A 26,907-nucleotide genomic window follows, 5' to 3' on the forward strand; every position below is an offset into this window, starting at 1 on the left:
CCATTGTGCAGATTTCTAGTAGGGATTTTAATTGTTTTTTTAGGGTTATTATATAAAGGCTTATGGTTAGAATTATAGATAGTGTTTAATTTGATTTCAATGGTAATATTGACGAGAACATTAGTAAATAATGATTCCACGTCGAGTGAAGCAATGTTTGTGTTAATTGTTGGTGTGTTAATTGTTGGTGTGGATGAAATGATGTCTATAAATTCTTTACTGGATTTTAAATTATAGCTGTTTGGTGTGTATGGAGTAATGAGTTTATTGAAGATTTTTGCAATGGGATAGATGACAGTAGGTATTTAAGACCAATCATTAACCAAATTTACCAGAGTTAATTAGTTTTAAAATTGATTCATTTTACATTTCTGTCGCAATAGATAGCGTACGACGATGATATAGCAGAGTTTATAAGGTTATTGCAAAAATAATCAGTCCAAATAATATTTGTTAGCGAAAGATTTAATGTTTTAAAGAAACCTAAAGTAGATATTTCAAATGTATTTATTATTATTTTTAAATGTTTTAAGTCGTTGTTTAAGTAATTTTTCAAGCTATTAGAGTATTTTGATTGTTTGTAGTCTTTAGAGTTGGAGAAGTTAGTCTCATGGCAGACTGTCAACTCTAGGATTTCCAACGTTTCGCCGCGTAGCAATGCGATATCTGGTCGCAATGTTTTGAATAAGCGTGATGGTGGTTGAAAATCGCCTGTCTCAAGATCAGCAAAAATGGAGACGTCTGGGTTGGCGCATGATTTTAACTTGTCGAGGATTATTGCTAAAATTTTGTTGTGTCTTGTTTTATATTTACCCATTGCCGATGCTGAGCTGCAGTTGGATAACACATGTTTATTGGTTTGCAAATTTTCCTCATCTGGACAGGTTGGCATTTGTCGGCAGCAGTTGAATTAAACCTTTCCGGACAAATCTGAACAGAACCTCTGGAAGACTCATAATGTAACGTGACCAGTGAGCAATTTGAGCCGCAGGAATCTGAATCTCATTGCTGATTGCTTTGATTATTGTACCTTGACAACGGAGTGAGTCGTGCAAATTCTGCCCTTTGTTGTCGAAGTGTTGTGGCATTGAGCGCCGGTTTGATGTCGTAAAAACATACATGAAATGAAAGAAACAATAATTGTTAATGATAATCAAAATTAAATATATATATATGTATATAGTAAAATGTCCTGTTAAAAAAAATCAAATGTTATTATATTGTAATCAAGTAATCCGCTCATACTCATTGTCGATGCAAGTGTATGTGTGTTGGGAGTATATTCGAATACCATTACACGTTGTTTCTTTCACAGTTTATTGTGTAAGATGAGCTAAGGACAATGCTTATTAATTTAAAATTAAAATTAGATGGCCATGAAAATTTAAATAATGACAAATAAAATTTATTATGAAGCCCAATAGGCGACATTTCAAATTAATTCATTATTATAGAATAGTTAGAATATGTTCCAAAAATGGAACGTTAACCTTTAACAGCCTAACGTTCCATTTTTGGAAGTTAATTTTGCAAGTTAATATATTTTTGGTGTTTATATTGTTTAGAAGAAAGTAGATTAGTTTCATGGCATATCGTCAATTCCAATATTTCAATCTTGTTGCTTCTCAAAATGGTAATGTCAAGGCTTAGCGTGTTGAATAGATGTGACGTTGGTCGTATGCCTTCCATCTCCAAGTCTGCGAACAAGCAACAGTCGTTAGAATCCTGTAGCTTCAACTCATTCATGATCAACGCTAGTATTTTATCATGTTTGACTGTGTATTTCTTCAAAGCCGAAGCTGATCCACAATTTGATACGACGTGCTTATTTGTTTGACGAACATTACAAAGTGGACATAACGTAGTTTTAACCCACTTAAACAGATTTGAATTTGTAGGAAGTTGTTGAATAATGTATTTCCTTGCAAATTTGTAGAGTACCTCGGACATGTTGTCAACAGTTTTTGACTAACCTGTTATTTGTGCAGAGCAATGAGTTCGCCAATTGACTTGAGCACCGTACCTTGATAATGAAGTTCATTGATGTGGTTGAGACATGATTGTACTCGGTTTTCATTCAGGAGCTTGAGAGACTGCTTCAATGAGCCTGTTTCAGTCAAAGAACTGTCTGGCTTGACAAAGTTTGAAGAGGTTTCGCGCCATAAGCAATGGATCTCTTCATAATAATGGGAACACTTTTTTTATTTAATCAAATATCGTAAAACATACAGAATAATACAATATTCAATATATATACTAATAAAAATCCAGTTATTGGTAATAATTAAGTATACGATTAAACTCTATTACTCATTACCATTAGACAAGTGCAAATAGGAGGCTTATTTAAAATGGTCATACAATGTTTTTGTCGCAATATATAGCGTATGTCGATTTAATTACAGAATTGATCAATTTGACAATAAGTGTATTAGACCATGAAATTTTAATAGACATTAAATTTAAAATATTAAAAAAGCCGATCGGAGTAATTTCAAATGATTTTAAAATAATATCATAGTTCTTATAATCAAAAGTTAAGCATGAATTTAAATTATTAATGTATTTCTATTGCTTGTAATTTTTAGAATGAATTAGATTAGTTTCATGGCACACTGTCAACTCAACGACTTCAATTTTTTGCCCTGTAGAATGGCGATGTCTGGACGTAGGTTTACGAACAGTTGTGACATTGGCAGGACTCCGTTCATTACGATATCAGCAAATATCAGGCAATCCGATGCACGGCATGACATCAAGCAATTGATGATTTCTGATAAAATTCTATCATGTCTTTCTGTATATCGTTTTAACGCGACTACGGATCCACAGTTGGATACTACATGTTTGTTCGTTTGTTTAGCGCCACAGAAAGGACATAAAGGATTCAGTGTCTTACCCCATCTAAACAGATTAGCGTTAGTTGGCAGCTGCTGAATTAAATGTTTTTTAGCAAAATTAAATAGAGTATCTGGTAGTAAATCGAGTTTCTTAGACCAGTTTATTTGAGAAGATGGTAATACGTCAGTTACCGACTTGATTAGGGAACCTTGACCCTGAAGCAAGACCACGTGACTTAGGAAAGCAGCAATACGACCATCTTCCAATTTTTTTAGAGACTGAGATGACGTGGCTGAATTAGATAGCAAATTGTCCACCATTTTGTAGTCTACCGCAGTTTCACGCCAAAGACAACGTATTTCATTATTTGAGTTTGTCTTGAAATAATTGCGGAGTTTTAATCTCATTCTCAACGTTGTGTCCTTAAGTGAAACAATATTGTGTCCACCAAATTTTAAAGGTAGACCCAGTATCTCAGACACGCAGCCACTAATTGGTATTGATAGCCAACTTCTGACAGCTTCAACAACTAGATTGTCCAAATTGTTGGCAATCCGCGTCAGTGAAAAACTATAACTTCGTAGTTCGAACTTCAATTGGGATGGAATGAATTTTCTTGATATTTGTAGTTTCATTTGAGAAGAATCATCAAGTTCGGACGTAACTTTCAACAGACGCGTTAATTTAGAAACGACCTCATCATTTGCTTTTGTGGCTTTCAATTCTGAATCATAAATTTTTCCCAGGTATTTGAATCCGCAACCAATTTCCACTGTTGGAATAGGCATGTCATCTATTGTCAACCTGGGCAAAAATTGATCGTATGAGCCATTCTTTTTCCTCATTCCAAACACACAACACTTATCAATTCTCATTTGCATACCAGACCATTTACACCAGGTTAGATTCTATCAATTAACTTTTGTGCACCATCCGAACTGTGTGCAATAATCACTGCGTTGTCAACGAATTGAAACCAAGGTCTAGTCTTCACATCAAAGGTTGGGCCCCAAAAGTAGCCGCATTGTTTAAATTTCTCACCTTTTAAGATCTTCATTAGAGGGTTGAAACATAGATTAAACAATAGCGGAGAACTTGGGTCACCTTGAAGTACCCCTTTTCTTACCGTAACAACGGTGTGAGTCGTCCGTTAATTAAAACTCATATTGTATAATTGGAGTATATTGATAAAATTAGATCACAAAATAATTTAGGTACATGGTGGTAGAGCAGAATTGAGTTGATGAGATGATGACTCACTTCTCCAAACGCATTTCGGAGATCCAGTAGCACGATGATTATTGTGCGTTTATGTCTCTTTGCATCTTTCATCAAGTGAGTCGTCAACATTTGGGTGTGTTCCGCCAGACCATCGGTTGTTGAGTAGAACCTTTTTTATGTGTTTGTATTAATGAGTTTGTTATTGTTAAGGAAATCATATAGTCTATTTTTTAGTAACATTGCTAGAATTTTGTAAAGTACTGGCTGCAACGTTATGAGGCAAAAATTGGCCGAATCGTTTGCATCACCTTTTTTATAAATTAAAATTGCTAGACCATTTCGCCAACACGTCGGAATTGTTGCTTCTTTCCAGCATCTGATTATTTATTTATGAAGATACGTGCGAAGTATTGGACACCTCTTCAGCGCAATTGTTGAAATTTGGTCTAACGAACAGGGCGTTGCTTTGGCCTTGCATTTTTTAACAATTGACGCAACTTCATTGTAGGATGGTAGTTCAATGTCACCAGCAAATGACTGTGGCAGTAGAGAAGGAATCCACTCCGGCAATTCAAAAGAAGTTTTATTATCCGCTATCAATCCATTGCGAAAGAAGTTGCTGCCGTCGACCACACTAAAATGAGGAGGTGTATTTGGAGATGAAGAAAATGATGATTTGCATGACTTCCAGAAATTGTTATAGAATTGTGATGTAGTTGAGCCGCTAACACTTTTGTTGGTTCATTTTGAAGTTTGTGTTTTTAATCTAATTCGAATTAATCTACTTATATTTGATATTTGACTGTTGAAAAGATTGTTGCTGTTTTTTGCCTTTTGTTGTTTTAGCTCCTTTTTTAACTGTCTAGTCAAATATTCCTTTTTAAAATTATTTGTTGTTTGAATTTTCACAAAGTCGTAATTTTTAGCAAAATAGTGGTAGATAATTTGCTGAAAGCTAGTAGCAAAGTTGTCGACGTTCATGTTATTTAAGCATTTTAATTCAACTTGCAACACCCCCTCCCAACCTCGGATGTCAATTTTGGGTTTTTGTCAACGGAGCAGCCTATTCCGGCTGACCTGCTCCGTTGTCTCCTTCTTAGGGCCGAAATCGAGTCAAACCCGGGTCCCCCTAAGATCCGATTTGTCCTGCCTGCAATCAACAAAACCCAAACCTCAACCCGTTGCCGCACCTGCTACAACTGGGTCCATTCAACCAACTGCTCGAACAACATTAACGGTCGTTAAAACTGTAACAACTGCACTCATATGTTCACCGATTCGAGTGGTCAGTCGGTGTCGGGTGAGACTCTCCGATGGCAGACAACATCAACAAGCACTTACATCTCTTCCTGCTCCAACACATTACATCCCCAAACACAATCCGCCGGACAGCTTAACCTCCTTCAACTTAACTGTAACGGCATAAAAAACAAACAAGACGAAATCAGCAAGCATCTAATCAAGCACAATATTTGCATAGCAACTATCCAAAAGTCTAAACTAACAGCAGACTCAAAAGAACCAGTCTCTAAGGACCACGCGCTGTACCGCAAAGACCGTGGTACCGGACGAGGTGGAGGTCTCATCATGCTCATCCATCACAGTATTTCTTACACAATCAAGAACCTACCTCCTACGTCAACAACAGAGAGTCAGGCCATCACCATCGGGGCCAACGGCACAGATATCAACATCATTAACATCTACATTCCTCCACAATCAGTCTGCCCCTTCGGCTTCTCAGCTTCAATATCACAATATTTGGCCATCCCAAACGTGGTTCTGTTGGGAGACGTAAACGCGCATGATGCGCTTTGGTACTCCAGTTTGGAGGATTCTCGTGGAGAATCTTTAGTCAACGAAATTGAAAATTCAGGCTGCGGCACACTCAATCTGGATATCCCAACCCGTCTCCCCTAACCGTCATCCCCCGATATATCTGTCGTTTCGGATTCCCTGATTGTCAACATGGAATGGTCAACAATGACCGCACTCTCTTCTGACCATCTCCCAATTCATATCACCCTCCTATCCACATTTCAACAGACAGTATTTCCTAAAATCAAATTTATAAACTTTGCCAAAGCCAACTGGGAAGGCTTCACTTCCAAAACCGAGGCCGCGTTCAACAAAACCCCATTCCCTCCCAATCTATCGGTAGCCGAGAGATCGTTTTGTCATATTTTGAATGTCGCAAGTGACCACAACATCCCTGCAGGAAAACTCATCACCCACACCCCAGGTCTCTCGAAGGAAATCACAGCCCTGATAAAGAAACGTGATGATCTCAGAGCTAACACTCTCACATCCAAGGAAATTGCCATCCTCACCTCAGAAATCCAAAGTAAAACCGACAACCTCAAATGTCCTAGAAAAGTGCCTGCTGCCAATCATTACTGAGCAGCCATCAACATGGATTTCGTCCAGACCACTCTACCACAACAGCATTAGCCCTGATGGTTACCGATGTCGCCAATGGCTTCAATCAGAAAAGGCCAGCTCATTGCACAGTCCTCACTGTTCGGGACCTCACAAAAGCGTTTGACACGGTCAACAACCACCGGTGGCTCTCAAACTATTTGCATGGTCGTTCCGCATCGACAGAGTTCCGGCAACATCTTTCCAAACAACGCATCATTCGCTCGGGAGTACCCCAGGGCTCTGTTCTTTCACCTATTTTTTTCAACTACTGTGTAGCCAAAGCACCCGCTCCGCTTCAAAACATCAAAATCATCTTCTGTGCTGACGACTTCTCAATCTACACAACCGTCCAGATGCAGATATTTTGACCCGCCGGCTCAATTGCTACCTTCCGAAGTTATATGATTTCTTCAATAGGAGAAATTTAGAAATCTGCACTTCTAAATCAACAGTTTCACTCTTCACATCTCATACATCGCAATACAACTACCATCCCCAAATTAAGATAAACAACCAGCTTTTACCGCTGGAACACAACCCGAAAATATTAGGACTAACCTTGGACACAATGCTGTCGTTCTCACAACACCACAAAATGGCAGCGGCCCAAGGCCACCAAAAGAAACAACATTCTCAAAGCTCTCAGCGGCACCACATATGGTCAGAATAAAGAAACACTCCTACAGACATAGCAAAGCCATTGGGCGTTTCACAATTAAGTATGCCTGCCCGGCCTGGTCCCCTCTGACGTCCAACTCAAGCCTCAATAGACTACAACGCTCTCAGAATGCTGCTTTACGACTGGTTACAGGCTGCCACGGAATCACGTCCGAGCAGCATTTACATTCAGAATGCCAGATGTTAACAGTGAAGCAGCACTCAGAGTTGCTATCTTCACAATTTCTTCTACAATGTTACAAACCAAGCCACCCGTGCAACATCATTACCACACAACTACGACCTCACCGAGATATGAAGGACACTCTCATCTCAAGATGGTCATCAACGGTCGTAGCGGTGCTTCCAGCGAACATCAACAACAAGTCTCTAAAGGCCGCATCTAACACTCTTCATAGTAACGCCGCCAAAGCCGCCGCCGAGTCGTACCATGCACCGATACTGCTCAATGGGTGGCCACCACCAACCCCTAAAAAAGACAAATCGGAGGTAACCCTATCAAGGGCAACAGGAGAACCCTCGCTCAACTCCGATCTGGCCACAGCATCCTTTTGAGCAGCTACAAGAATAGAATAGACAGTGGACACATTAACATATGTCCTTTCTGCCAAACACATCCGGACGATGTGCCACATCTGTTCAGCTGTCCACAGAATCGCACTGTCCTCAATCTAATAGATCTGTGGAAAAATCCGGTCGCGGTGGCAAACTGGCTCAGGCCTCGCCTGGAACCCAAGTCCGACTCCTAGGAAGGGCAACAACAATAACAACTTGAAAGAATGTGTTTGCCTCTATCCATTCAGCAGGTGATTTTGGAAGTTTGACGCTCTGCAATGGCTGTAGGGTAGCCGTATGGGTTGCCTTGTGTTCAAAACCCGACTGGTTTGGGTCTCGTGAAGCGGATTGTTTTTTTCTTTCGAATCTTTAGCCTTGAGAGATTTAGTACATGTTTTGCATGTCCTCTGATACATTTTAGTCCTTTTTTGCCCTTACAGGGCTTCCCGCAGCACCAAGCATAAATACTAATGCAGATAATAAAAATTAATAATAATAATAAAAAAAATAATAATAATAATAAATACAAAAATAGGGAGTCAACCCTAGATAAGCATTCATTTCTAGGCTGACTTTTTCACTTTTTTGTGAATAAAATGAATCTTAAAAAAATCAAAATCAATACAAGCAGTGATCGTGGTAGTAAAAAAGATGAATATTTCAAATTAAAGAGATTTAAACCCGTTGTCAAGTCCGTGTTTTTTGTCAGAAGTCTAGTTAAAGGTTTAAAAGATGATTTAATTGAAGAATTGTCAATAAACGACATCCAAGTTTTTACATTTTTTCCATACATTTCCAAAAAAAGTGATGAACATAAAAACGAGGAACATGAAAATAAAGATCAAGCTACCGCGTTTCGAGTCTTCATCGATAAAGAAGATACAGACAAAATGCGCAAACCAGAAATTTTTCCATCGCAGGTAGTAGCACGTGATTAGGTCTCGAAGGAGAGGCAAATGAAAAAAGAGACATTAATTAAACAATAATGGAAGAGAGAAAAATGTTAAATAATAAAAATTTCATAGAAGAGGATTTTAAAAGGCATATATCATAATAGAGAAGATTCAAAATAATACACGGTTAAAGAATTATCTAAAGTGATAAAATTTAAGAAAAATATTAAAATATCTGAATGCTCGAAGTTTGTTTCATAAATTGTTACATCTAGAAATTTTATTAAAACAATTCAACAATTTTTTCAAAATTATAATTATATCAGAAACGTGATTGAACAATGAAACCGTTGATTTAATTAAATAATTACCATTTAGTATATAAAAATAGAAACGACAAACGAGGCGGAGGTGTTGGTATGTTCATAAAGCATGACATCAAATATGTTGTTAATGACGACAGTGCATTTGATTATGAAAATATCGACGTTCTTTGTGTGAACATTGAAACAGGGCATGCCTCATCTAGAGGTGCGTTAAAAGTTTTAGCAATATACCACCCACACAATTATAAGTTTGAGTTTTTATTAAAGAAAATCAATTTAATTTTACACGCCATCAAACCTGCCGATAAAACTGTTATAGTGGGTGACTTTAATGTAAATTTATTGGACAAAGATTCAAATAACTCTAAAGATTTCGAAAATTTATTGTTTTCATTTTGTTTTTCGCCTTTAATTAATTTACCAAGAAGAGTAACTTGTAACACTACTTCATTAATCAACAGAATATTTACGAATCTATATCAACATTGTGATGTTTAATCATAGTCTTGTTAAGTTTTATGTTTTATATTAAAACATTATGATTTATAATATACATTTATTTTTCTTTGGACCAAATGTTCTTTGCTTTGTATGTAACTTCACTTTTTTCCTTTTCTGTTGATCCGGTGGATAATAAACAAGTCGAGAACGTTGCTTAGTTTATTTCTCTTCTTTTAATGTCTTTCAATATTATATCAATTAATTAAACGATCTACGTAACAAGAAATTTAACAGGTTATGGGACCCAGATAACGTTTTTCTTAATTAATTGATTTGACGAAGAAAATTTAGAATAAAGAAATATCGGAAGATTCTTTTGTGAAGACTGAAGTGAAGAGAAAGCACGTGCTTCTTCATTCTCTGAAAATCGATATTTTGCTTCTAATTAAAAGGTCAAATTGAAAAGACAAGGAAGAAATGGATTTAACAAAAGTGCAAATCAAACACCTAGAAGGCAAAAGTAATTGGTTGAACTGGAAATCGGGGTTTGTATAATACTACGCGGCATTCCTGATGCAATGGACGTAGTAAATGGCAAATTAAAAATTCCAGATTAATTAAACGATGACTCAAATAAAGATGAGATAGCAAAATATCAAACTGCTTTGAACAGATTCAATAAAGCAGATTGTAGTGCTATGATTATTCTGTCAACCAACATGACCGATGAAACGTATGAAAAAGTTCGTTCATTCAGTAATGCCAGAGATGTTTAATTAAAACTTCACAGATTGTATGATGAAGTTAATGAAGATAAAGCATACAAATTATGCATGAAGTTTTTTAGTTATAAAATAGATGAAAGCGATGATGTTGTCACTCATGTCACAAAACTCAAGAATCTTTGGAAAGATTTAAAGGTTGAGTTAGGAAAAGATGAAAACAGTGACTTGTTGCTGATGTGCCAAATAATTGAAACTTTGCAGGAAAAATATTTTTCATTTCCTGCAAGTTGGAGATTGTTGAACAAGACTGAAAGAACAGTCGAAACACTCACAGATCAACTGTGTAGCTATGAGAGATCTTTGGAAAGCAAAACAGAATGTAATAAAGTATTATTTGTCAAAGCAACAACTAAAAGGTCATCACTAAACATGAATGGTCAAAAACAAGATAAATTTGTCAGCAAACCAAAGCGACTGATATGTCAGTATTGCAAATTGCCAGGTCACATTGTAAGAAATTGTGAAAAATGGCATTCTGATGGTAGACCAGCAAAACCAAAAAATAACAATCTACGCGATGACAATAAGTCACTAGTTGTTATGGAATCAAGTGTTTTTGCAATTGATGAGTCAGCGTACACACTGATGAATGGTTTTTTGACAATGGTGCAACGTGTCATCTAACTTTCCGAAGAGACATATTTCAAAGTTTTGAAAAAATTTTTCAACCGAGTAAATTATATGTTGCAAATGGTGATACTGTAGAAGCTTTTGGAAAAGGAATTATTCATCTTCAAGTGAAAGTGAATAATAAATGGCAAACTGTTAAACTTACAGATTTCTTGTATGTGCCAAAAGTAAAAAGAAATTTGTTCTCAGTACTTGCAACTCAAGATAAGAACAGAAATAGCTCTTTTGTTTCAACCTCAAGAAGTTGTCATCTACTTATTGACAATGTGATAAGTGTTGTTGGAATAAGAAACAACAATGGAGGTTTGTTCAAACTTGTTGCAAAAACTGTTTAACCGTTAAATTCTGAAGTCGAAGTTAACTTTGTCAATGATCAAGATGCATTGCAGTTATACCATGAACGAATGGGACATCAGAATAAGAAACATGTTAAAATGGTCATGAAACGTGAACTAAACATTGATATACCTGTAGACAGTGAATTATGTGAAGGATGTGTCTATGGAAAGTTACATCGATTGAAATTTGGAACTCGAGTAAGAGCAACAAGACCAGGAGAATTAATTCACACAAATGTATGTGGTCCTTTTTGCTTCTTATTTCAAAATTACAGATACTTTGTTTTGTTCAAAGATGATTTCACAGGCTACAGATTTGTTTACTTTGTTAAACAAAAATCAGATGTATCAGAAAGACTCAGACAAATGCTTGCAGAGTCGAGATCAGCTGGTCATAAAGTCTCAGAAGTATTAAGTGACAATGGAGGTGAATTTGACAACAAAGAAGTCAGATCAATTTTGCAAAAAGAAGGAGTTAGACAACGCCTAACTATGCCTTATACACCTCAGCAGAATGGATGCAGTGAGTGTGATAATCGAACGCTAGTTGAAGCAGCAAGAGCCATGAGACTGGCCTCAGGCCCTTTGGGCTGAATTAATTAATACTGCTGCTTACATACTCAACCAAACTGGACCATCTTCTGTAGAAGGAAAATCACCGTATGCAGTGTGGTTTAACAAAAAACCTAAGACAACACATCTACGAATCATTGGTAGCAACGCCTATGTTCATATTCCTATGCAGAAACGACGTAAAATGGATACTAAAGCTGTAAAGGGTATCCTCGTTGGATATGAAGGTGACGATGGCTACAGAATTTTTGTTCAACCAGGAAATAAAATGCATCGATCAAGAGATGTTATTTTTGATGAGAAGGTTGTCAAACCAAATTCAGTGATTTTGCAAGAAGAAAGTTGTTCAGATGATACAGTTTCGATTGATGTTGAAATTAAAGATGAAAATAAAGAAACTTTGATTAAAGAAAATATTTCAACTGATGAAGATGTTCACAACCGTAGTTCAGTTTCATCTGATGAAGAAGATCAATCTGACTGTTGTAATCAAAAGACCAACGGTATGGTTTTACGTGACAGGAATAATATCAAAAAGCCATCTCGTTATGATCCTTTCTTTATGTCTGCATTATGTGAAGTACTTGAACCAGTGAGCTACAAAGATGCCATTCAAAGTGATGAAAAAGATGAATGGTTTAAAGCCATGAACAGTGAAATGCAGTCATTAAAGGAAAATCAAACGTGGGATTTGGTAAGTCTTCCAAAAGGTCATAAAGCAATACCATGCAAATGGGTCTACAAGGTAAAACACAATCCAGATGGTCCTGTTGAACGTTTTAAAGCCAGGCTAGTAGTAAAAGGTTTTTCTCAGAAAAAGGGAATTGACTATGAAGAAACCTATAGTCCTGTGGTCAGAAGTTCAACTATAAGAACACTATTAAGTGTTGCTGCAAATGAAAAGATGTCACTCATGCAGTTTGATGTGTCAACAGCATTTCTATACAACAAACTAGATGAAGATATTTACATGGAGCAATCTGAAGGTTTTAAAGATAATTCAGGAAGAGTCTGTAAACTCAAGCGAAGTCTCTATAGACTTAAACAAGCTCCAAGATGTTGGAACAAACGCTTTGCTGAATTCTTGAAAAAGAGACATTTCAAACAAAGCGATGCAGATACTTTTTTGTTCATTAGAATACAGGGAGGAAAGAAACTCATACTCGCACTGTATGTTGATGATGGACTAGTTGCAGGAACCGATAAAGAAAAACTAAAAATATTTAAAAAAGAATTAAAATCAGAGTTCAAGATAACATCTAAACCTGCAACATATTTCCTTGGATTAGAAATTAATCAAGATGAGAAGGGAAATATTAATGTCAGCCAGTCATCCTATACAAGAATGATTCTTGAAAAGTTTGGGATGGGTCAGTGTAAATCCTGTACAACTCCGATTACAAAATCTGAGGAGTTCAATGAAAACAAAAATGAACACGAGGAAGTGAAATTTCCTTACAGATCAGCAGTTGGTGCATTGATGTACTTGATGACGGGAACAAGACCAGATATTGCATATGCAGTTGGAGTAGCATCCAGAAGTTTGGAGAAATCCAGCAAGTCCAACGTAGCACAAGTCAAGCAAATTTTCAGATATTTGCAAGGCACAGCTGATGTCGGTATTGTTTACAAGTCTGGTCAAAACAATACACTTATAGCCTACAGTGATGCAGATCATGGATGAGATAAATCTAGTGGAAGATCGACATCAGGTGTAATCTGTATGTTTGGAAGAAGCGTGATCAGTTGGTTTAGCCAACGTCAACCCTCAGTTGCGATTTCAACTACTGAAGCAGAAATCGTTGCCGCAAGTGAAGCAGCTCGTGAAGTGATATGGCTCAAACGATTGTTGAACGACATTGTAGATCTAAAGAAAAAGCCAGAAATTTTTGTCGACAATGAAGCAGCAATTCGTTTAGCACACAATCCAGAACTTCACAGAAGAACAAAGCACATCCACATTAGACATTTCTTTGTCAGAGAAAAAGTTGCAGAAGAAGAAGTTTCAGTTGATCGAGTTGCGACAGAACTTCAAGTTGCTGATGCTCTGACAAAACCAATGGTAGGACCAAGACTAAAGAATCTGATGTGTGCGATGGGTCTTCAGAACATTTAGGTTAAGGTCATCTAATGTTTTAAATAAAATGAGAAGGTGTTAAGTTTTATGTTTTATATTAAAACATTATGATTTATAACATACATTTATTTTTCTTTGGACCAAATGTTCTTTGCTTTGTATGTAACTTCACTTTTTTCCTTTTCTATTGATCCGGTGGATAATAAACAAGTCGAGAACGTTGCTTAGTTTATTTCTCTTCTTTTAATGTCTTTCAATATTATATCAATTAATTAAACGATCTACGTAACAAGAAATTTAACAAGTCTCAGACTTTTCTGACCATTTTCCAGTTTATGCAATTATAGAGAATTTTAAAACTGCTTTCAATGATGACCTAATTTTAAGACGGATAATCAATAAAACATCCATTTTCTTCATTTAAAAACTTTTTTATTTCAAAATGAGCATTCAGTAAAAAACGAAAATAATATAGATACAGCATGCCTGAAATTTTATAATATACTCAATAAAACTCTTGACACACACGCACCTTTGCAGTCGCAGAAACGAACAGATAGAAAAGCATGGGTATCTGATGAAATAATTACATTATCAAATAAACAGAATCGACTAAATATAAAATAGCGGTTGCTGCACCAAACACTACCAATGTTAAAAAATATAAACAGTTTAGAAATTGCTTTACATAAGCAAAGAAAAGGATAGAAAAAAAATTTCAGCAAAAATTTTACGAGGCATAAGGTAGCTCTAAACAAAAGAAAATTGTTAATGAAATAATGAATAGAAATCAAAATACTAATGATACTAATATGCTAAAAGTTGACGACAAAATCATTGAAAGCCCAGAGGAAATAAGTAATATTTTAATGAATGTCATAAAAAAGCGATTGGAAAATCAAATAGTTACAGAATATAAATTGAAAATAAAAGCTGCAATCTGTAAATCAATGCTTATAAATTCCACTAATGCAGAAGAAGTAATGTACATTGTTCAAAATTTAAGCAACAAAAAAAGCACATCAGATGATGAATTAAGTAACTATTTACTTAAACAAATTATCCATGAAATTGTTATCCCAGTCACTCATATTTACAATATGTCCATTGCCCAAGGAATATTTCCACAACGTTTCAAAACATCCAGAGTAGTTCCAATTTACCAAAAGGACAGAAAGTTAGAGCTATGTAATTACCGACCAATTTTTCTACTTTCTCCATTTTCCAAAGTACTAGAAAAAATTATTTTTGTTAGAGTTACTTCATTTCTGTCTATTAACAAGTCATTAAATGATAATTAATATGGCTATAGAGCACAGCATTTTTGAGCATGCCGTGTTGCAGCTTGCACAAAATGTTATGACCACTCTTAACGTTAGCTCAGACGCGTCAACTACATTCGTATATTGGTGTTACGACTATTTCACTATCAAGACGTCTTGCAATGCATTTACAAAGAGGAGCCATCAAATTTCACTTGTTGTATATATATATATATATATATATATATATATATATATATATATATATATATATATATATATATTGTAATATGTTGGAATGAGACTATATTTTATACAGTATTGTATGAATTCTACCAAATTGTTGGCATTAATCAATTTAAAGTTTGTCTTTTCAATTTTCGTTGAAAAATATCACTGCACTTTCAACTTTGATCATTTCTAGTTCAATTTTTTAATATTTCGTATCGTATTTTATCATTAATTTTTAACTTATTTGTATAGAAATCAAATTTTTAAACTGCTTTATTCGGTAATCCTTTACCATTTTAAGGGTTATCAACTATTGATTATATCTTATGTGTAAATGTTATCAACTATTGATTGTATCTGATATATACTGTGCGTTCCTACGTTATGAGCTCAAAAAGATCACTTTGCGTTGATCCATTATTTCTTTTTAGGGGCCGTCCATAAAGGATGTCACAGCTTCGGGGGGGGGTGTCTAAACATTTGTGACACTTTGTGACAAGGGGTTTATAACTTATAAATATTTATTAAATTATTTATTATTGTGAAATATATTATTAATTAACAGATAATTCAATTTAATCTTAATTTTGTGATGTAAATGGTGAATTCATAATAAAATTATATTATGGACACCCTAGTTTCAGTTTCAATTTTAATTTGTCATCATTATTATTAGGAAGGTGACTGTCCGAATCCAGGGATTCGGGAAAGATTCGGATTCGCGGATCCAAAGTTAAGGATTCACCATTTTACGGTTCCGAAATCAACCCAAAGGACGAGAATCTAAATTTCAAAAATGAATATAATATCAACAACGATTAGGTGTAATAAACACTCCTACGTATACAAACTCATTGATGTTTTTGCGATTTGATTCAGCTAAAACAGTCGCAAGTTTAATATTCACAAAACAATTTTTTCTAAAGATTTAATGATTTTTGAGAAAATAAATCATGCACTGGCAACAATGTTAGACCTACGTTCAAGAACAAATTTTTTCAGAAAAAAATTCATAAAGTCGCTGCGACAGGTGATCTGATTCTAGAACATCCGCAATTTGAAACTGATGATGTTGGGCTTATTGAATCTGAGCAATCAACTAAGAACGTAAAATTAATGCCAATCACACAATTGACCAAAGCAAAAATAGATTGTCCAAGAACAACAATTGAAAAATATTTGGAAGATTATTAAATTTCTCATGACAAAGATTCATTAATATTTTGGAACCGCTACAACAAGTAGATACTACTATCAAAAACAGCTCTAAAAAAACTTAACGCCACCAGCTTGCACTGTGTGCACAGAAAGAATATTCAAGGTCTCATCAAGGATTACAAAAGGCCGCCATCGGTTATTGATGGATAATGTTGAAATTGTATATTTTTGATAGTTAATTTATTTAGAATAAAACTATTGGATAAGTTAATAATTTAATTTTGACTGTTTTGATATTGACTTGTGTAAGAAAATTTTGATTTTAATAAATTTGAATGAATGATCCTGTTTCTAATTGGTTAATGTGACTAACATTACTACTAACAAGTTGATACATCAAGATTCTGATCCAGATGCTATAGATCTAGTTCTTGGATTCGTTCCATTTCTAATTATTTTTATTGTTATTAGAGTATTTATAAAGCGCTTTTCATTACTCTCAAAAGCGCTAATACCAATAATGGTCTTTGAAATTTAAATGAATCAACGTTCTATTAAAACATTTAAATCTATAACGAATGACATTTTTTCAGTCATTAAACAAAGTTAACATGCGTGAGAATAGGCATTTATAAGTTAATCCAAATTAATAATAAAATTTAATCGTTAACTCAGTGATGAAATATTTTCAACAGATTCCGAATGTCCAGGGTTTCGTTGCAAAGCGAGCGGATATTGCATTTCACTGAGCCTCAAGTGCAACAAGATGTCCAACTGTGGAACGGACGATAACTCAGATGAAACTCAGGACTGTATGTAATTTATATAGCCTATTGATATGATTTTGTGACAATAATAAAACGTGCAAATGTAGAATATAAATTGACTACTCCTATTTAGTGTTGAAAATAAGCAGCAAAATTTCCTTTAATAAATGAAAACTAGTAAAATTATTTAATGGATCATCAAAAAAACGCAATTTCAATAAGATTTTTTAAAAATTATAGAGAGAATTGTGATGTTTTTAAAATTAGCATTATAATATTCAAAATGAAATTAGTTAATTTGTTGAGAACAAGTAAAACTTTTTTAGAATTTTCAGGGATAGTTTGGGTATTTATGACATAATTTAAAAAAAAAGCCCAGCAACGTTATTAAATTTAACTAAATGATTTTAAAACGATTAATATAATTATCTATTAATTTCAATTTTTTAACAATTTTTAAAGGTCACGCCTATCAAGAAAATGGTCTGATATACTTAACAATATTTGTTTCGGTTTTTATATGTTTTATAGCAATAGTCGTCACTGCGTGTATCATACAACAAAGAAAAAACAAACTGAACAAGCCACAGTCAGAATTGAATGTGCAATATGGCGTGCCAAGTAAAACATTCTCTTCGCCGGGACCAGTTTGTAAACCCAGTTATCCGTTCAACACAACAAAAGACGGTAGAATAATAAAAGAAGAAACTGAAAAAGTTTCGATTGTGTGAATTTTGTTTTGACGGATGCAGTTTGGAGATATTGCAGGATCAATAATCAGAAATAGAGACAACGTTCTCATGAAATTGTTGATATTTACTGCTGAGTTAATAGTGGTACATTATTCCGCTATAAATCAATTTTTGTTTTTACAAATTTTAACGAGTTTAAACTATCGCTATCACATCATAATAGTTTTTTTATAAATATCATTTGATAATAAAACTCAAACTCTCATCATAAAAATAAAATCTTCAAAATTTTATAACTAGATTTATGTAAATAAAGGAGTGGTGACCTTAAATTTTTCTTTAATGTAACTTATTCATAGTTTTTCGGGTTGAGTAGTTATTACGATCATAAGAGAGTCTTATTTCCAAAAATACAAAATAAGTTATATAGATAATATCAGAGTTATTATTTCCTCCTTTGGAAACATTTGAAGATTGTAAAAAACTGAAACTAAGTAAAGTTTTAAGAGTGGCTGAAATATAGCTATTATCGTTCTTATTATTATTGTTGTTATTGTTGTTGTTCTAAAATCATTAAAAAATCAAAATACAGTTTCCAAAAAAACGAATTCAACTAAAATCACAAACACACCATATTTTAATAAATGTTAATATATTGATAAATTAATGTGAATTAATATATATATATATATATATATATATATATATTAACAATTTTTATTAATAGAGACCTGAAGCAATGCTTGTACGGCCACCCAAAAAAAAAATAACATAACGTATTATGACCAGAAAGAAACAAAACACTGTATAACATAATTAGCAAAAAGAGATGATGCAAAACTGAAATTATTCAATTTACTTTAACATGAGAATCTCTAAAATTAAAGTTCTAATCAATTAAAATATAATTTTAATATTGATGATAATAATAATAAGTTTGTTCCTATAATTTTTTCATCTTACATAATGCTGCTGTCATTTATTTATAAATATAAATAACCATAATGAAACCAAAATTAAACAATGGTTTTACAGTAAATACTACTACTACCACTTCCATAGGCGCCAACTTAGGGGGGGCAAAGCACTTTCTGCCCCCCAAATATTTTTTCAGGGGGGCAAAGTATCGTTTTGCCCCCCCCCAATAATTTTGACTTGAAAATTCAATTTTCAAAAACGTTTCATTTTTATTTTTAATCAAATTTCGTGTTTATTTACAGTAAACTTTTTTGAGCGTTAGTCTTAAATAAGTAAAGCGTTCAATCAGTAGCCAACTTTTAAACAATTTTTTGCAGCGTTTCGTCGTGTTACCATAGCAACAAAACGTTAAGATCGATTTAAATTTAAAATTGTCATCACGTTGTTTTGTACGCTTTTATTTGTTAACCGGTAAAAGTAAGTGTTTTTAATAAAATTTAATTAAAAAGCTTTATATAAATATAAACTGCATTAAATTAAGTTGAATGAATTTGATTGAATTTATTTCCTAAATTTTATTTTATTAGAACAAGTTTGAAAAAATAAAAATGGATAAGTTTTTGATAAAACTGCCAGCCAAAACATCCGGGACTGGAACGGTTTCAGAAGACTCAATTATCCAAGAAAACACCACAATAGCGGATACAGATTTAATAGTAGAAGGCACATCAACTACTGTGACCTCGTAGATTTACGACTACAATTACAAAACGTCGTTTTATTCCAACTTGGACCAATAACTCTTCCTGGATTCTGTATGATTCAGAAAAAGATATTGTTCTTTGTTCCACGTGTCGAAAAATATTTTTCACAATGGGTCTGCCGTTTTCTTCTAAAAAAGAAACCGCTTTCATTGAAACGGGTTTTAATAATCGGAAGAAGGAGTTGGAAAAATTTAAATTGCACGAAAGATCACAATGCCACAAAGAAGCCGTATTTAAATCTCATACCATGAAGTTATCAGGTAACGTTGTTGCACAGGTGATTATATAGTTTAATTTGTATTTGACATGACAGGCTATCCTAAAATGTAAACACTTTTTATTATAATTACAGATTTCTGAGCAGAAAAAAAAGAGTTATTGAATAATCGAAAATGCCTAAAAAAGATTTTTTCTTCTCTGTTGTTCTTAGCGTCACAAGGTCTTGCAATACGTGGCACGATGATGACGCAAGTAATTTTGTAAATTTACTTAAGTTAAGAGGTGAAGATTCTGAGGAACTGCAGTTGTGGCTAAAATCTGAATCATATACTTGGTGTAGCCATGGTATACAAAACGAAATTCTTGATCTTCTGAGCCATACTCTTCTTAGGAAAATAATTTCATTAGTTAAAATAGCGGGTTTTTATGCTATTATATGTGATGAGACGGCAGATATATCTCGCAAAGCAATTTGCTTTTTGTCTAAGATTTACAAAAAATCCATTAGAAGCAGAAGAGATGTTTGTTGGATTTTACGGAGTGGAATCTACAACCTCAGCTGCTTTGTATTCGGTGATCAAAGATGTTCTTCTCAGATTTAATTTACCACTGTCTAACTGTAGAGGACAGTGTTATGACGGTGCTAGAAACATGGCTGGTGACAAACGTGGTGTTCAAGCTAGAATTCTTGAGGACAAAAAAAAAGGATTATTTATTTATTGTTTGGCTCATTCATTAAATTTGGTAGCTCAGGACGCAATCAAAAATTTTTCCTATTTGCAGGGATGTATTAAATATGGTTAAAGACATCATCAACTTTGTAAAGGACTCGCCTAAGCGATTGGCTATATTTCACAATTTAAAATCTGATGTTTGTACAGGCCTTCGACTTCTTTGTCCAACCCGATGGACAGTCAAATATGTCTCTCTGTCGTCTCTTTTATCAAACTACTCAAAATTAATAGATTTCTTTATCGATATGGCTGAAAATGATTCATCAGATTCTGGTGCAAAAGCTTCCGGATTTTTACGGCTGATGGAAAAGATCGATTTTTATTTTACTTTGATAATGTTAACAAAATTATTTGGATACATAGATACGGTTAACACAACGTTACAAAAAAATCCTTGCAATTTGAAGAAGCGCATCGGATGATTGCAACATTAAAAGCCAGTCTCAGTTTTTGCCAAAAAGATTTTTCTGTATTTTGGCAGAAAGTAATTTCTGATAAACCTGCCGAGGTAGAACAAGGGGAACTTAGACAGCAGAGAAAACGAAAAATTCCAAAACGATTTGAAACTAATGATTTGCCAGAACAACAAAATAATCTTTCTCTTAAGGAGATATATCAATCGCAATATGTGGAGATTATTGATGCGATTTTAAAAGCACTGGATACGAGATTTGAGAGCAAATCATTCAAATTCATTTTGGAAATCGAGCAGTTTTTGCTAGGTGACGATACAAATAAATCTAAGATTCTCAAATTTTATGAAGAGGACATAGATCCAGACCGCTTGATTGTGCAACGAGAGATGCTGCTGCAAATTTTAAAAGAAGCAGATCAATCCCTTGAAAGTATAAACGATATCATCAATTATTTGAATTTCTTTCGGAATTAGTCAAGTTTTTAAACATTTTTGTGACAATTCCTACGACTTCCGCCACCGCTGAACGATCATTCTCTGGGCTGAGAAGGTTAAAAACATATCTAAGATCGACAATGGGACAAAAACGACTCAATTCTGTATCTCTTCTTCATTTTCACAAATATGTGGCAAACGAAATGGACTTGGATTCAATTATTAACGAATTTATTCAAAGAAATGATCAGAGAAAAAGTACTTTTTATATGTAAATATGTTTAAGTATGATTCTTAGAAAAATACTCAATTTTTACAAATACTATTGTGAATAAAATTAATAGAAAGAAGTAACATTTTGCTTTTTGGATTTATAAACAACATGCGTTTATAGGATTCCAAATTTTCAGATTTCTTGTAGTTTTATTAAATTTTAAAATTTTGCAATCTTTATGCCGTTTTGTCGAATTGCGGTTTTGATGATAAATTTTTAAATTAATAATTTCACACAATGTTCCTTGTATAATTGTAAGTTTATTGAAGAATGGTACGCAAACTAAATTATTATAGAAAAGTTTGCAAACGTATTCTTAAATTATTTTGCCCCCCCAATAATTTGATAAAGTTGGCGCCTCTGACCACTTCTAATACTTTAGAAATGCAAACGATATATTTTTGGCCCGTGATTGTGTTACGATGAAGTGCCTCAGTGACCGAGCTTGTTTGCAAAAAGATCCCATCTACCACATACAATTGGTGAGGAGCGTTGTTTCACGGATATTTGCATACACTCTGTTTATTGTTGATGCCACTGAAAAATATTGAAAAGACAATTGTAGGGAATGAATGAATGGAATTAATTAATTAATTAATTAATGGAGTGAATGAATGATTGAACCAATATTTAAACAAATAAAAATCGATATTTATATATCGTTCATAAAATATCGAAATTTGCATTGAAGTTTTTATCGCCAAACTGTCAAAAACTCTCAAATATATCGACGACAAAATTTTGATCCATTGAACAAATATCTCATGTGAGGATTAACTCAACGTGTAAGGAACCACTGCACTGCAATTAAATTTCCAAACATGAATGGTGATTTTCCATTCTTGTTAGCTAGCTTAAAATATGTTGGCATTAACAAAAATTATGCGACTTTTCGTACGTAATTTTAAAATGTTTAGTTTGTGTTGGGTTTACATTTTTAAAATCACAAAAGCTTTAAAATTTAAAAATATCGATTTGAGAAGATTTGAAAAATTAAATTAGTGAATTCACTGTGCTAACTTTTGATAGAATTTTTCAAATTAGTTATTACTTTTTGAAATTAATTTTTCGTTTGAACATCGTTATATTTCTTTTTTTAGATAAAGAATTATTATAAAGCTGATTTTTACAACACTGTCACACATAGGTTTCATTAGTGAAACAAATTTAAGTGACTGGCGAGAAAATTAAAACATCGAAAAAACATCGATGTATCGAAAATGTTTTTTAACGTCGATATTTGTCACGAGAATATTGATATTTTTAAATTTTGAAGTTTTTAAGAACGATGTTGCATCGTTAGTTACTTACTACTGCTGCAATGGCAGCTACTACTAATGCTTATCGTTATCAGTATAGTACCCCCACTACTACCACGACTATTCAATTGATACTCTTATGAATTAAATATCTCTCAACTGTGCTTGCTTTGCAACATATTTGCAACTTTAAAATTCGATAACAGCTGGGATATAACAAACATTCACGGTTTGATTGGAATTAGTAAGCTTTAATGTGGATACAATTCCGGTGTTAATGGTGACATCTGACGCACTCAACAGCCAAAAATAATATTGATAATAGTAATAATTATGTGTGACAACTCAGGGAGGTTATGTTCGTGTGCGTGTGCCTAAATATTATCTATATGCGTGTGCGTGTATTCAGTAGCAAAGAACAAGAGCATAAAAATAATCTTAGAGATATACAACGGATAATAAAAAATTTAAAGCAATTTTTTATGAGAGTGATGTCAGTAATTTTTTAATAGAGGAATTAAAATGTTAAGAACAAGATTTAAACCTGGCAGAACTGAAAATGTAGTTGTACAATAATGATTTTTATAAATGAAAAAAACTTTATTTTGTATCCAGTATTCATGTGGTCTATTATTCATGAAAATAATATTATTGCACATTCCCTAATTTTTACATAATTTTGAGAATTTATTTAACCCTTCCATGTGAGCGGCGTAATGGCCAGAATAATTTTTTTTACGATCCCTGCTAGGTCTAGGTCAACAAAATTAAATAATTTATATTTTATAGTCTATCTTTTCTCATTTATTTTCAAATATTGTTCTCTTGCACTGGCTACATATAAAATATAGAATAATTTTTAAAATCTGCATATTAATGAACAAAGCCTCATTTCTAAATTATTTTCTAAGTATTTATCAGATAAATTATTTAAACCTGAAAGCCATCGTTTACTCCCTTTTAACCTCTTTTATGCTAAATTTGCGTTTGCTTTTTCTGGCCCTTTTCTTTGGAAGTCTCTTTCTCTAACTACTTCTCCATAACTTGCAAAGTTACGAGCGGATTTCAAGACCTATCTGTTTGAAAAATTTATTGAGCATCGCAGATATGGCGCTTTATAAACTATTTGATTGAATGATTGCTTGATTGATTGCTTGATTGATTGACTGACTGACTGACTTACTGACTGACTGACTGACTGACTGACTGACTGACTGACTGACTGACTGACTGACTGACTGACTGACTGACTGATTGATTGATTGATATAGAAGATGAGTTATTTATATTGTATTTATTTAATTTTTTACATGTATACTTTTTTGGTATCCGAATTAACTGTGTCGTGACCGAAAAACAGGCCCGGAATTATAATGTTGCCTAGGGTCCGCTTCAGCCTTAGTCCGCCGCTGATGTATGTTCATTGGGCGGCAAAGGGGTAAACATACTAACTCAACTCAGGACAATTAGATTTTAATTTTGCCGTGAAAACTTTTGTTTTTGAACAAGCAATATTTTTAACTCTCCAATTTTAACTCCCCAAACAAAATTCTGGGCATGTTTTTAATTTTAACAACGTTTGTTCATTTTTATCCAGTGCTTTTCTAGAAAACTTTGACGGCAGGAGGCCAAGATTTTCAAAAATATTTGACGACCGGTTGGGGAGGAATTTTCAAAAAAGTCGATGACCAGGGGGAAGGAATTTTCAAAAAAGTCGTGACCGGAGGGAAAATTTTCCAAAAAATGGTGAGGACCCTAGACCCGCCATTTTCTTTATCAATATTGCAATGTTTTGGTACGCACCTTATTATCTACATCGCAACGAAATTTAAATTGGAAGGTCGTTAGATTAGAAATTGCGCGATGGCATGTAAGAGGGTGCATGCGTGCCTGTATGCATGGCTATAAAATATCCAGAGAATTAATGCTACTGATAGTTATTATTACTCTTGTTACTAATATTTATGTTTTTATTATTACTGTTACTTTTTGTATTATTATTATGAAAATGATTTTGTAATTTTGAAAATCAAGAAAATTATCAATAATGCAAATGTCTATTGAAAATTAAAAATTAAAGTAACATAGTATTTTGAAATGATTTGAATTAAAAATTAAGAATAACAAAAAATGAATTAAATCAAAATTTTAAATTGTTTTTATTGAAACAGTGTATTCACCAAACTTTCAATAGGTTTTCGATTTTTTCTGAGTTTATATTATTAGAATCCGCTAATTTATAATCTTATACTGTTGTTGTCGTTGTATCAGCTTTTAACGGCATTTGAGCCCCCATTTTGGTGCAATGATGTGTCAGTAGGACATTTAAAATTTACTATTTCTTCTTGGAGCCATACAATTAAATATCGTTATAACATTGTAAATCTTTGAGAAAGTTGATAACTGAATCAATGCTTACCGTGGATGTAAAGTTGTCGGAGATATCTTCTGATATAAAGTGTTTAGTTCAGATTTTTTTTGAATTTTCGCATGAGAAAAAATGCTGTACTGCTAAAATGTTTTGATAGTATTTCTAGGCTGAAGTGTTTGTTTTGTTTAATAAGTTATTGTAAGTTATATTGAACACTGAAGTGTGACAGAAAGTCGGCAAAATCTCTTACGAAGGTTTTAAATGAAACCATATTGTCTACGCATTTTTTTGGCCTCCGCATTGATTGGGATTTATTATCTTATTAATTTCTAAATAACATATAAGACTATGATGAGTTATTTTTTCAAAAGTTTTACATACTGTATTAGTTAATCATGTAGGCCGGTAGCTTGTTGGGCCATTTTTCGTTTTATGAACTTTTGGAAAGTCTGTGCGGCATTCCTCAGCCCAAACGGCATCTTCAAAATTCAAACAGACCGAACGGTGTTGTCACTGCTGTTTTTTGAATATCTTTTTCTGCCACTGGGATCTGGTGGTAAGCCCGTACGAGATATAGCCTCGTAAACCACCGCACCTGTTCCAGACTATGAGCGATGTCATGAATGTGTGGAACTGGATAACGACCAGGTATGGTCATGTTGTTGAGTGCACGGTAGTCTCCGCATGGTCTCCAATCCCCTGAGGATTTTGTCACCATGTGAAGCGGTAATACCAAAGGGCTGTTTGACAGTCTAATGATTCCGAGCTGGAACATGTGTTTGAATTTGGCTTTGGCAGCGCGCAACGTGGGGTCGTATGATGTGGTGGTCCAGTTGTCACAATATGAAGTTGTACTTTTTTGATGTTGCTGTTGACAGGCATCGTTAGTTTGAAAAACTTGTCAATGATTTTACTAATGTTGTTGTCTGACACCATGCACGGTTTGACGCCCGAGAAGGTATTGGAGCGTTCGATAACCCCTTGTACTTGTAGCGTAGTGACATTGTCAAAAATTTTGTACCGAAGTGTGACAGAAAGTCGGCACCCAATATTGGCTGTGTGACGTTGGCAATGATAAAAATTCATTGAAACTTACGTCGCAGACCAAGGTCAAGTGGTTACGAGTTGTTAACCAAATGTGTCGATAGTGGTGCCATTTGCGGCTTGCAGCCTGTAGTCGGACTTAAGTCGTTGAGGATGTTGTCGCGAAGGTATAATGCTTACCTGGGCTCCCGTGTCTACCAAAAACATTGACTTCGAAATGTTATCGGTGAGATAAAAGAGGCGACATGGTTTGTTGAATGTTGATGTAGTGGCCTATTGTTTTAGTTGTTTGTTGTTACACCCAGTAACTCTTGCATGTTGTTGCTTGTTGATGTTTGATATTGATGCATGAAAGTTTGTTGATTTTGATGGTGTTCAGTAGCTGCAAGGTCTTGTGCACATTTTAGCTTTGCTCCCAAATGTCATATGGTACCAGCAAATACCTGGTTTGTTGTCATCTGTTGTTTTGAGTGCAGATTTTACCTTAGTCTTCTGCTGTTGTTGTTGATAGCTGCGCATGAAAGCAAATACTTCATCCATCTTAGCTGTCAGCTTTTCAACACTGGCTTTTGCTACGGCGTTGTG

At 34.0% G+C, this 26,907-nt stretch overlaps 4 protein-coding genes across 4 annotated transcripts; all 4 read left to right on the top strand.

Annotated features, from left to right (window-relative positions):
* Nucleotides 1–5,649: 5,649 nt before the first annotated feature.
* Nucleotides 5,650–5,982, top strand: HELRODRAFT_69055 (hypothetical protein; the record flags this gene model as incomplete). The annotated part of the gene is made up of 1 exon (XM_009028999.1): nt 5,650–5,982. One exon carries the CDS (start codon nt 5,650–5,652, stop codon nt 5,980–5,982), a length of 333 nt encoding a protein of 110 aa, XP_009027247.1.
* Nucleotides 5,983–8,312: 2,330 nt separating this feature from the next.
* Nucleotides 8,313–9,708, top strand: HELRODRAFT_164168 (hypothetical protein; the record flags this gene model as incomplete). The annotated part of the gene is made up of 3 exons (XM_009029178.1): nt 8,313–8,646; nt 8,988–9,140; nt 9,671–9,708. The coding sequence occupies 3 exons, from the start codon at nt 8,313–8,315 to the stop codon at nt 9,706–9,708; spliced, it is 525 nt and encodes a 174-aa protein (XP_009027426.1).
* A 7,488-nt stretch (nt 9,709–17,196) lies between these two features.
* HELRODRAFT_164169 (hypothetical protein) lies at nt 17,197–17,928 on the top strand (the record flags this gene model as incomplete). Its single annotated transcript, XM_009029179.1, has 2 exons — nt 17,197–17,242; nt 17,660–17,928. The coding sequence occupies 2 exons, from the start codon at nt 17,197–17,199 to the stop codon at nt 17,926–17,928; spliced, it is 315 nt and encodes a 104-aa protein (XP_009027427.1).
* Nucleotides 17,929–19,680: 1,752 nt separating this feature from the next.
* On the top strand, nt 19,681–21,413 carry HELRODRAFT_164170 (hypothetical protein; the record flags this gene model as incomplete). Its single annotated transcript, XM_009029180.1, has 3 exons — nt 19,681–19,831; nt 20,299–20,448; nt 20,932–21,413. 3 exons carry the CDS (start codon nt 19,681–19,683, stop codon nt 21,411–21,413), a joined length of 783 nt encoding a protein of 260 aa, XP_009027428.1.
* Between the last annotated feature and the right edge of the window lie 5,494 nt (nt 21,414–26,907).

The sequence above is a fragment of the Helobdella robusta genome (assembly GCF_000326865.2).
Source record: "Helobdella robusta unplaced genomic scaffold HELROscaffold_6, whole genome shotgun sequence".
In the NCBI taxonomy this organism is placed as follows: domain Eukaryota; kingdom Metazoa; phylum Annelida; class Clitellata; order Rhynchobdellida; family Glossiphoniidae; genus Helobdella; species Helobdella robusta.